Source organism: Sphaerodactylus townsendi, linkage group LG10 (assembly GCF_021028975.2).
Source record: "Sphaerodactylus townsendi isolate TG3544 linkage group LG10, MPM_Stown_v2.3, whole genome shotgun sequence".
Lineage (NCBI taxonomy): Eukaryota > Metazoa > Chordata > Lepidosauria > Squamata > Sphaerodactylidae > Sphaerodactylus > Sphaerodactylus townsendi.
In genome coordinates, this window is record NC_059434.1 from 30,475,728 (window position 1) to 30,488,516 (window position 12,789).

At 41.4% G+C, this 12,789-nt stretch overlaps 1 protein-coding gene across 32 annotated transcripts in view; it reads left to right on the plus strand.

Moving 5' to 3' along the window:
* SORBS2 (sorbin and SH3 domain containing 2) overlaps positions 1 to 12,789 on the plus strand; it is a 289,570-nt gene that overhangs the window by 188,564 nt on the left and 88,217 nt on the right. For 25 of the 32 annotated variants that reach the window (XM_048509745.1, XM_048509754.1, XM_048509766.1 and 22 more), the window contains exons 3-4: positions 6,072 to 6,121; positions 10,829 to 10,921. In XM_048509745.1, the coding sequence (XP_048365702.1) occupies positions 6,112 to 6,121; positions 10,829 to 10,921 (103 nt within the window). In that variant the 5' untranslated portion in view covers positions 6,072 to 6,111. The remainder of the gene's footprint in view (positions 1 to 6,071; positions 6,122 to 10,828; positions 10,922 to 12,789) is intronic. The other 7 variants (XM_048509751.1, XM_048509775.1, XM_048509776.1 and 4 more) reach the window with 2 other exon arrangements.

Here is a 12,789-nt window from a genome sequence, read left to right on the forward strand (position 1 = left end):
TTTGATTCCAGCATGGCGTAGTGGTTGGGAGTGGTGAACTCTGATCTGGAGAATCGGGTTTGATTCCCCATGCTTCCACATGAGCTGTGAACACTTATCTGGTGAAGTGAATTTGTTTCCCTTCTCTTCTACATGAAGCCTGCTGGGTGACTTTGCAGTGGCGTAACTGTGTAAAATGGTGCCCTGGCAAGCACTGAAATTGTGCCCCCCCCTCACCCAGACTCTGCTGCAGTTGGACACACACACACCTCCCTCACCTTCTCCGCTGCAGCCCTGCTGTCTTGCACCCAGCCTGGTGCAATGTGAAGTTGGGGTTCTGGGCTGGCTTGCATCCCCCCAAGTGGTGCCTGGGGCATTGACCCTCTGTCCTGCTCTAAATACATCAGTGTGACCTTGGGTAGCCACAGTTCTCTCACAATTCTCTCAGCCCCATCTACCTTACAACGTGCCTCTTGTGGGGAAAGGAATGGAAGGCATTTGTAAACTGCTTTGAGACTCCTTACATGAGACAAAGGGGGGTATAAATCCAAACTCTTTTTCTTCATGTTCAGAGGCAGAGTCTCTGCTGAGGGGCAGTTTTTTAAAGGGGGGATATTTGATCTCTATGCCCTACCTGCTGACCTGGGCACCTCACACTGTGTGAAACAGAATGCTAAATTATATGAAGCATTGTCAGATCTTGTTCAGCTATGCTTAGGTCCTAAGCTATAGAGCCAATTGGCCATGTTGGAAGGGGCTGATGGGAATTGTAGTCTATAACATCTGGAGTGCCAAAGGTTCGCCACCACTGCTATAGAGCAACACATCAGAATATTTCACTTGATCTTGTGTAGTTTGACAAGAAACTCATACAGAAAATAAATGTTGAGGTTGCCAGGCCTCTGCCCCTCAACCCTTGAGAGAATGGTGAGGGAAAGTGTCACTAGGAATCATGACATTACTTTCAGACCTTTAAGTGTTGTCAACTGCCTTTTACCACCATTACTCCAGTCAGTGGTAGAATTTTTTTAAGGCTGGTGTCATATGCAGTTCTGTGACATTTCCAGGAAACACCAAGTTACTGTGCTTGATTACTGGGTTTCCCTAGAAGTGATGTAAAGACACACACACACATCATGACCCCACCATGTTCCTGCCCACCCAATCTCCTTTTGAGTCCAAGCACAACCTGACATCCATAGTCATGATATTATGACAGGTTTGGAGATGTCTAACCCACAGTATATACCTCATGGGGTCATGGTCAAGTGCATGCTATTATTTAGGTGGTGGGGTTAAGTCTTTCAATTATTCCGTTAATTCCAGGCAAACATCTGTAATAATTTGGCTTTACATTCATCCAGTCATGCAAATGAATGATGTCATCAGAAAGGGGTAGTCAAGTTTGTGAAGTTAATGGCTCACCTCAGTTCATAGTGTACTCTCCAAACTGTTTGTAATCACAGATACTGCAATGGTCTTTGTCAGTCATCTTCACGTTCATATATCACAGAGATAAGCAAAAATAAATCGTACATCATTTCAGCTAAGCTAACTGCAACTTAAATTAATCAGTCAAAACTCAGTGAGAAAATACTTCTGTACAAAGAGTTCTGTACTCAGAGTATCTTCGCTGAAGTGTAGTGGTGCATTTTACTGCCTGTATTCATTGGGCTACCGTTTGTTCAGTTCCCAACCCTGAGAACATTTTAAAATGCTGTATCCTGTAGCAGCAACTAAACACGCCTGGAATTTGGTGCTCTTGGAATAATTTGTGGCAGTTAAGGAAACCAGTGTTACTATCAAAGGCAGTGTATTCAGACTGGACTTGTTTTGTTCTTTGTATCATCCCTGGAGAATTTTAAGAGAATAATCTTGGTGAACTTTTATTCAAAACAGAGTGGCATGAATTTTTTTAGCCATTTCTCAGATTCCTACGGCTGCCCTTTATTGTTCATCTTGTTCTTCCTTTACAGGGTTTTGGTTGTAAACTAGGGAGATAGCAGTGTGTGTGTGTGATCTATTAACCCCAAATCGTATCCCATTTAACTTTAATAACCAGTTTTTGTGGAGTGCTTCGGTCTGCCACAGCAGGAGACAAGAAAATCATGCTCCATGGGAAGTAATCCTTACACCTCTGGAGAAGTTAGTGACCAATTACACACAAGGTATCTGATGTGTTATGGGGCGAATTTCCATCGCAGCAAGATTTCTTGTATGGACATTAGGCTTGCAGATTCAACTGCACTGAATCCTGGATTCGGCCCGAATGTGTCCTGCCCGAATATGAACAAATCCGAATGCAAGGGATTCAGGCTTTTGGGGGATTTTTTTAGTAGTTTTTGCATGTCAGCCTGCAGGGGGCACACTTTTAAAGCTAGCAGCACCAGAATTTCAGGGTCTCATCTGAATACTGTCCTGATAATGTCAACCAAGTATGGTGAAGTTTGGTTCAGGGGGGCCAAAGTTATGGACCCCTGAAGTGGGTGCCCCCATCCCCCATTGTTTCCAAAAGGAGCTAACAGGAGATGGGGGCTACCCCTTTGAGGGTCCATAACTTTGCCCCTCTGAACCAGACCTCACCAAACTCATGTGGTATCATCAGGACAGTCTCCCAATGAGACCTTTAAATTTTGGTGTCTCTAGCTTTACAACTGCCCCCCTGAAGGGACCCCCCGCAAATTTGCCCAGATTCTCTGCTTTGCAGTGCCTTGGCTCCATTGTAGGCAATGGGGAATTTCTGAGTGTGTAAGCAGGCTGCACATTTTTGAAGATAAGAGGCACCAGACTTTCAAGGTGGCTCCAGGAGGCTTTCCTGGTATTAGCATCCAGGCTTGGTGAACTTTGCTTCTGGGGGTTTAATTTATGGGGCCCCAAAAGGCTTATTTTGTTTTCCCCTCCTGCACGTGAAGCCTGCTGGCTGAATTCTCACCCCCCCCCACTGCCCCCAGAAGCAAAGTTCACCAAGACTGGATGCTATTACCAGGAGGGCCTCCTGGAGCCACCTTGAAAGTCTGGTGCCTCTATCTTCAAAAATGTGCAGCCTGCACAGAAATTCCCTCTGGGTACAATGGAGCCACTGCAGAGCATAGAATCTGCCAGGCTCTTCAGCAAGTTCTATGGTGGGAAAAATTAATTAACTTTTCCTGTGGGGCTTGCTGTTATGCCCATCTGGCTCTGTGCTGGATATTGGGGGGCTCTGGAGGGGGTTTCTGGGTAGAGGCGTCTAATTTCCAGCAGGACTGCTGGTATGAGTCTCATGAAAGGAACCAGTCAACTTTGCTAAAGTTTGCTTAGGAGGGGCAAATGGTGTGAGCGTCCAGTTGAACGTGAACCTGATGGCCACAGAACAAATGCCCAGCCATCTAAACTTTAGCTTTGGCTGGTTCCTTTCAGAAGACTCACACCAGCAGCCCTGTAGGAAATTAGATGCCCTCAAAGGGGTAGCCCCATCTCCTGTTGGAAACAATGGGGGATGGGGCACCCCCTTTGGGGGTCCATAATTTTGGACCCCCTGTACCAAACTTGGTTGGTATCATCAGGAGAGTCTCCATATGATACCCTGAATTTGTGGTGCTACTAGCTTTAAAAATACACCCCCTGCAGGCACAAATGCAAAAAACACCAAAAAATACCCCAAAAATTAAGTTGGACCCGAATTTTTCAGAAATACCCGAATATACCCGAATAGTCAGTTATACCTGAATATGTTTTTCTTATTCGGGCATACAGATAATTTTATGCCCGAATAAATCCGAATCTGAATTTTACCGAATTTCTAGGGTATTGACCAAGCCTAATGGATGTATTTCCTTAAACCCCATTTTCCATTCTCTCTGCAGCAAACAAGACCACTTGTAGCATGATTTTAATTTTTTTCGCTACCAGAGTGGGACAGATTTGTCAATGAGCACAACTCTTCCCTACGCCCACAGGCAGCCTGTCTAGCCTCACTCGCCCCACTCCCTCATGCTTTTGCATGCCTTCCCCTCGCCCCCCTTCCTGCTGCCAATTCCTTTCCACTTCTTGTCCTGCTAGATCATTTAAATTGCCTGTGACCCCCACTCTCCCGCACATCTTTAGATATTTTTTTAAAAATTAATTTTTAATAATCGATACATCAATATCTTGATGTAAAAATAATAACACTAGTTGATCCCTCCAAACACCCAAATTGCTTGTGCATTGTCCCCCATTGTCCCTATTCCTTCTCGTTGATCCACAGACTGGGACGTATCCAGCCCTCCTAGTTTTCACACACAAGCAATCAGTGATTTGAGATCACATCAGGAAAAGGCCATTGGTCTTGGTGCTTGGTGTTTACAGCGTATCAGCAGAGGGATGCCTGGGAACCTGGGGAGCTTAGCTAAAGATGACTGATGTCCTTTTGCTGTTTGCTTGCCACCATTATTTGCCAATCACTTCCCGCTGTAGAAGATAATCAGTGATGGGGCAAAATGTGCAGGTGCCGTATTCAAGACTTTTCTGTAATAGTTTCCCTTTTTTATATCAGTGTATTGATATATTAATATAAGAATTTAAAAATTGAAGCATGCATGTGCGATAGAGAACCTGTGAAAACAAGCAGAGATTGTCCTCCCTGGGACACAAGCAAAAAGTCAACCAATGTATAATGCCTGCCCTGCTGAAACAGGACACTGGGTAACAATACTGAACATGCCCCAAATCAAAGACTCTGTGGTGAATTCTCTTTGAGGTCTCAGGAGACTTGCCATGCATAATCAGACAATGTTGATCCAACCCAATAAAAACACAGTCTAATTTTTTAAAAGCCTGACTATAGCCAAAAAATATTGACCACCAAATGCATTCCCTTTAAAATATGCATTCCCTTTAATAATAATAAAAACAAAGCCCGTCACCCGTTTCCTTATTGACTTGCCATCGCCATCTCTCTTCTCCAGTCAGGCGTAACTCACTGCAGGGAACAAACAGCAGACAAACAGGAGCATGATAGAAATGAGTGGGGTGATACTTTTTGCCTTACCTTCTGCTTTAGACAGCAGTTTAAAAGTCTATGACTGTGTTTGGGTCATGCGGTGACAGTCATCAGGTTTTCCTCAAAACCTAAGTGGATGTTCTATAAATTCATTCTATAAATTCAGTAAGGTGCATATTTAATTATCTATACAAATATTTGTTCCAAATAGTCTGATCATAATAGAAGCCTAAGTCTGCTCAGAAATAATGTCATTTCTTAAATCTCAGCTCCTGGTGATGGATCCTGGCTGGCACTTACCTGTGTTACTGACACTGTTTTCCTATTTTAGCACCTTATGGAATAAACACAGTCACAACATTAGTAGCTATGGGCATTTCCTCAGCCTTAAGATAGTATCACTCCAGTCTCCTTCTAGTTGCTACTTCATTGCTTCCTTCCTGTTTGTTTGTGTATTTGTTTTGAATGCCATGGAGCGTCAAATCCTCAAATAGAATACCACAGATTCTGAAACCCTTCCAGTTTTCTGGATTAATGTATTTGCTTTCGGTGCTTTCTGAGTATCTGGCAAGCTTTGTAATGGCCCTGATTCAGCATTCATTGCACTCAGTGATTTTTTAAAACCTCCAAAATCCATTGGTTCAGGAGCAGTGATTCTTGTAGTGCCTGCCAAAATAACCACTTTAGGCTATCCAGGGGCAAGAACAATTTGAATGATCACTTTATGAAACCTATCTATTATATGTATGTTTTACAAAAGTAATAAAAACCTACTTTTCTTCTTTCAGTGCATCTATGTACTTTTTTTTAAAAAAAACCACATCCTGTTTTGCTTTTGGGGAATTGAAGATTTGGATGCCAAATGTGTTTACCTTTTCTGCGCTACTGTAAATGTTTTTTAAGCAATGCATAAACATTTGAAAAAAGGTCTGGGAGATAATAAAAGCATTGACTAAGTTTTAGTTTATGATAGCGGAACAAATGGTGCTCCGGGTAATTAAGGTCTGGTCCAGTAAACTAAACCTGAATTTATCAGTATTTCTCTTCCTCTTAGCCCCTAAACCAGACATAACCTGTCACATATAATTGCTTTGTGATAGATTAATTAAAAGGGTGTTGTTTTTTTCTGCAGAAAAACTGACGACTTCTTCAGCAACAGCTCCAGAATCAAAATGAATACAGGTAAGCAATTTCTATTTGTGAAAGGGGAAATCTGCCCACTTTTACAAATTCCATTAAGCAAATTGTTTATATATATATATCTTAAATTTATTCAGATAGGCTTTTTATATGTATGTATACACTATCTATATGTAAAGACGGGCAAGAATGTATAAATACATGAATTTATACATGTGTATGTATGTTTCATTTAAATATATTTTACATGTTGAGTAAAATATATTGGTTACACTGCATATATACTTAGTCTAACGCAATGGCATATACAGCGAGAGATTTATGCTTGTGGTTATTAAGTTCTAATAGTATGATTTTATTGTTGCTTACTTATTTTGCCTATTTATTGATACCTGGGTTTTTTAAAAAAAAACATGCTACAAGATAAGTACAGTCGTCGCTCCCACATTGCAACTTTTCACATTGCTGTTTCCCAGATTGTGGGTTGGAGGTCGGCACCCAGCACAACCCCAGAGTTGTTCTTACCTGGAGGCCCAGAGCTGAGGAGAGGCCAAAGAGGTAGCAGGGGTGCCAGTAGGAACTGACAGGCAGGTGTGACGCAGAGCAGTTGCATTAATGTGTCAGATGGAGGAAGACAGATCCTGGCCCCTGGAGTGGGGCTTGGGCTGGAAGTGGGGACAATTTTATGTGGTTTTACAAATAACAGGGGGAACCATACCCCTAACCCCCGCAATGTGGGAGGGATGACTGTACATGTATTTTGCATTACTATCTTTTCAAACAATTGAATGAAACAATTATCAGGGATCCATAAATGCAGTTACCAATTAGTTAGTGACAAACACAAAATTGTGTAGGGATCACCTCCCCCTTTGTGACAGATCAAGTGAGACACCCTGTTCCTCCAGTCTTCTGCATTTTGCTGAACTGGGAGTGCTGGGTTTGTAGAAGTAAGTGGGAGTTCTGGGTTTCTTACCTCATGCCGAGGTTGGGGAGGCAGACTTCACCCCTCTTCAGAGTGCTCTTGAATCAAGGATGCAAAAGTGTACAATATTTGAACTACTGTTTGCTTAATGCTTTTTTATTCGTTAAAATTTTATGCTGTCCTTCATCCAAGAAGCTTGGAGAGGTAAAGATTGTTTCCTCCTCCTTCTGTTTTATTCTCACAGCAAAAGTGCGAGGTAACCTAGGCTGAGGTCACCCGGCAAGTTTCGTGGCCTGGATTTGACACTGGGCCTCTCAGATGTTAGTCTTAAGACATTAAACTCATAAGCACTAGTGGGATTCCGCAGGTTCGCACCACTTCGGCAGAACCGGTTGTTAAAATGGTGCTTATAAACAACCAGTTGTTAAATTATTTGAATCCGACCACTGGAACCGGTTGTTAAATTATTTGAGTCCCACCACTGCTCATAAGTAATGTAACAATACAGATATACTTTATAGAAAATGAAGGGTCACGTAGGAAGAACTGTACCAGTGTCACAGATAGAGTCAAGTTGATTTTACTTTTCCCCCTTACCCTGTGATTCCTGTTTTTCTCCATTACCACAGGGAACCACAGGAAAGCTTCATAACTTTATTCTAAAAGTTCAGTCCTAGGCGCAGTGCAACCTTCTCAATCAATTCAGTGATCTTAGAAGGGTGCAACTGTGTTTAGGACTGTGCTGTAAATTTGTTCACTGTATCCTAACCAGAGACTATTGCTAAAGTAGACCTTAATCAGGCTGGCAGATTTGAATTCCAAATCCCATTATCACAACATGTTTGGGTGATGGAGGGAATTTGACCTCTTCCTTTCAGGGTTTGGTTCCCAAACAGTAAAGAGAGTTACACCCTTCTAAGTCAACTGAAGTAAATATCCTCAAAGGAGTGTGGCTCTTCTTAGGGTCATACTGTAATTCTGTTCTTTACTTCCAAGATTCTCCAATGCTTTTTGCAGAATTTTTGATTTTCCCTTCTTTGCCCTTCTTTGCCCTTCAAGCTAGGACTAGAAAGACCTAATCTCAATCAGCCATGAAATACTTTAGGTGATCTTTGGCCATTCACTGTCTCTCTGCCAAATCTACCTCACATGATTTTTGTGAACACAAATGTAGACAAGAAACACCTCAACCTCTTGGATGAGAAGGAGGATCAACATATGGCAGCTAGATAAGTAAAGCTGCAAGTAGAGACAAAACCTGATTCTGTCTCTCATGCTAAGAACAAGTTCAATTATGTTGACGGAAAAAATATTTTAGAACCAGCCCCATATAGTGGTCATGTCTGTTTACCACACAAACATCTTAACAAAGTACAGACTTATTTACTGTCTTTTCCTGTATGGATAATTAATGAGTCAGAGTTAATTTCCGAAAATGAATCTTTAGTGTCCTCCCATAAATACTTTTGGCACGAATGTGCATGGATAATGTATGTGGTAAATTCATCTAATTTAAAAATGATTTAATGACCCATCTGCTTTGTGATAAATGAAAGATATAAAGACAAATTACATTAAAAGCATGTACCATCTTGGGAGAATGCTAAAATCTATAAGTCTTAAGTTTGTTAATGTTAAATCATTGCAAGGAAAGGTGATATTTTTCTATAGTGTGTAAGTGAATAAAGAGTAATATTATATGTGCTCATCAGAGTCTATCCTGAGTAGCAGTTCCTGAAATTACTTTTATTTGGAATCCTACGGTGGGCTGTGTGATCAGATTAAACTTCATGGGTGAGGTCTTGACACGAAAGTTGATGAACCGTAATGTGAGTGATGATGAACATACCAGCTAGTTAGAACATTTGAAAATATACATTTGTGGCTCTATCAAAAGTTGCTTGTCCTTTTATCTCATAGAGCCACTGGTCCAATACCCATAGAACATTTACCAAAGGGCTGTTCCCTGCACACTGGGCTTGCAGAGTGCTCTCCTCACGTTTCTCTGTTTACATGCAAGGAGGCAACCCAATGCCTGCCATGCAGCTGCTTGCTGTAGTTTCAAAGAGGCTCTGTCTCTTCTGGTTCTCTTAACTTAGCCAATCAATAGCTTTAAAGTCACAGATCTCATCACAAGTGGTAATGTCAGACTAGAACTGATTTTCCACCCTTCCCCTCTACACTCTGCCTCTCTTTCTCTCTCTCCCTTCTGCAAGAGATAGGCTTATTTTTTTTAACAGGGAGGGCAGAAAAAGAGTAGGGAAGATGGTGTGGAGCCAGAAACAGACCCTGTTTGTTGCCTTTCTTTCCCTGCTTCTGCTGTTCCCTTGCAAAAGCCAACTATATTGATGTATCAGTACAAGTCTTTGGCCACTTCTAAGTGTATTTTTTCCTGCTCCCAGGCAGTCCCAGCAGCCAGGCTCTACCTCTCCCATTTACTTGGTGCCTTTTCTCACCTGCCTACCATTGCTACACACAACAGGCCCACTGGGCCAGCTCTGTGTGCGTGTGTGGTGGGTGGGTGGGGTGACTGCTTCTAATTCCCCTCCTCCACTCCCCCTTGCCTTTGGCATTTAGAGAAGTCAAAGCAGCGTGAGGGAGTGGGTGGCGGGAGTGAGATTAGGTGGGTGGGCTGGCTGGCTGTGGGCAGAGGGAAGAGGTTCGGGCAAAGCTGTGCTTATTAGCAAATGTACCCACTCTGGCTGTGAAGCAAAAATTAAATTTGTGCTAGAAGTGGTCTCACTTGCCGCAGGGAGAATGAAACTCAAAGCGTGGCTGGAGGACAAGAAATCGTGTTCAATAAATCTTCTGATGCAGAGTTGTCCTCATCATGCAGCAGATGCCTTGTGCATAATTGACCACTGAGTCAACGTCAAAATGCTTGCAGAATAGAAAACATGCTCTTCTTGCACTTCTGCTCAACTTTGTTTAGCTTTTGAATTGAATTTTTAAGAGGGACATGCCACCACTCTTGGAAAATCCATAGTTTGTTCTTAAATTTATTGTCAATAAGTTTGATGTGAAAGCCGCATGGAAATGCTGGTGAATATACTTCATACTCTTACCCCAGCTTTTGTTAAAAAATAGGACAAAATTTGTTTTAGTCAGAATTTTCTTCACATTTGTTTCCCCTGAAATTACAGGCATTACAGCTCACCCATGCTTTTTTAATAAAAAAAATCTTGGACAACAGTGTTCTAAAAGTGAAGAAAAATTTGACAATCTCATAATTTTGAGATTTTGGATTTTTCCCAGGATTTACCCCATAAATGAATTATAAATCTTCTATTTTTATCTCTGCCACTCATCTAGGTTAGAATTTGGGGGAGGAATAGGTATGTGTTTTAATAATACGTTTCTGCTTGGTATTTCTTTCTGCAGGACAATACTTTTTAAAAAAATCTTTTAAAAAATTCCCTTCAATAAATATACCAAGCCATGTGAATCCTAACTCTTTAACAGTTAGCATCTTAGTGGGTATTCCTTACAATGCTGTTATTGAAGAGACAATTCTGTATCGATTGTAATCCTCCATTTTAGTTTGTTTCTTTTTTGTGATGAGTTGCATTCACACAAGTGATCTTTCCAATATTAGAAAACTCATGACAAATCTCTCGGCTCGTTTATTCTTTGGAATGGCAGTCCTAATTAACTAGAGCTTCCCCACACCCTTTGGTATGTATGTACGAATCCGTAAGGATCAACAGCAGTTGCTAACTGCATGAATATGTCTCTGTTTCCATATCTTACAATGCTACATGATATGTCGCATGTGCTTGCTCTCTATGTCGTGGGCCAGTGTCTGTGTTGTTTTGTGCTTTCAGATAGTGGTGGGTGTGCTCGCAAACGTGCTGCCATGTCTGTCAAATTAACTGCTGTGAAGAGGGTTCAAAGTTCTCCAAACCTTTTGACCGCAGGTATAACTATTAACTGTAGAGTGCTGCTTTCAATGCCATTGTGTTATGTTTTGTTAGTGTTATAGCTGAAGGAGACCAGATGGATGTTTCCCCTTGCAATTGTTATTGCTATATTTCTTCCATTCCATCACCACTGACAAAAATTGTTCAAGTCATACAATCTTAGGCTATGTCTAAGCCCCACAGGAGTTTCTTGCATAGATAATTGTGCAGTTTAGCACTGTACCACTCAAATACATCTTAATCTAAACTAGAATTGAATTGTGTGCAGCCTTATCAGTCACTGAGTTCAGGACTAGAACTTGTGTGATACAAAAGACTCTCTTAGCATGAGATCTTTTCCTGAGCTTCCACAGCACCTCCCACCCCACCCCCCGTCCTTTCATTCCACTTAAATTTAACAAGAAGAGCCTCTATTTCAGTGTTAGGATTCAGGCAGACTTGAGACTAAATGCTCTGTCTCCCTTTTGAAAATATACTTCTTAATGTTCAGAAAGCAGTTCCTCAGATGACACACACATGCAGGACCCTGCTCAACGACCCTACTACTACCTGTAATTTGGATTGTTACATTCAGTTCTAACCATTCTAACCTTCTCTTTGACTAATGGATTCATGGATCAGCACAGGGACTTTCCCAGTCTTTGTGTGGCTTGCAAGTCACCATTCATTGAATCAACACTTTTGAACCCAACAGTTAGTCTGTCTGGAAGCATCCCAAACACTTCTTTAGCAATACTAGTCCTTCTGCAAACCTGTCTTGTCTTTCAGAAATGATCTAGTTTATAGAATATTCCTTGAATGAATACTGGTGCCGTAACATGAACTGTGGTTCCGACTGACATCAAACAAACATTGATTATGGGTGGTAAATCTGTTTACACCCAAGCACTCTTGTTTTCACTAGTTTATGTATTGGACAGATTTATACGTTACCACTAGGAATGGCATCACCCACCAAGAGGAGCAGTTGTAAAATGAATCTCAGCTTTATAACCCGTTTCATAGAATATGTAAGCCAAGGCTTACCCCTGTTCTGATGCCTGATTGTGCAGAAACTTTTTTTAAAATAAAAGTTTGCTCCACTTATGCTGTGCAAAAGAAGGGATTCTTATTGGTATAGTGGACGTGATCTTTGCCTGCTGAGAGCCAGCATGGTGTAGTGGCTAACTCTAATCTGGAGAACTGAGTTTGACTCCCCACTCCTTTGCATGAAACCTGCTGGTTGATCTTTTGCCAGTCACAGTTCTCTCAGAACTCTCTCAGCCATGCAGAGGCAGGCAATGGCAAACCGTCTTTGAATGCCTTAACTTGAAAACCCAACGGGGTGACGTGACCATAAGCTAGCTGCAACCTGAAGGCACACACACGAGCACCCTGCTGTGTGTGTGCTCTGTGTGAAGTATGTCACAGCCACTGATAAGTGGGTCAGAGTTTTATTTAGTAGAACTAATCTAGTTTAGGTGTAAGTGTGCCAATATCAGTGATTTTGTGAATTGGGCAGAGAAATTTGGAGTGCTGACTGAAATTTGGAATGCATGATGAAACAGAGTGCATGATAAAACAGACGGCCCTTCTATTTTATCACCATGATAGGTCAAATAGAAATAAATTATTTAAATATTTTAGAAACAGGAAAAAACCCTTCAGAATACTCATAAAATAACAGTGTAAGCAATAGTGTAAGCTTCTTATAACACCTGTCAGTGTATCATGTATAAACGTTTGAACAATTTTTATGGGAAGTAACTTTCAGCCTTTATCACCTAACTAGAATCAGAGTAGCATTTATTAAATTCTGAGCATACTTTAGAACGTTAGAGTGAAATGCATTCCTTTTGGTTGTTAGAAAGCATAAGCCAAGTTTA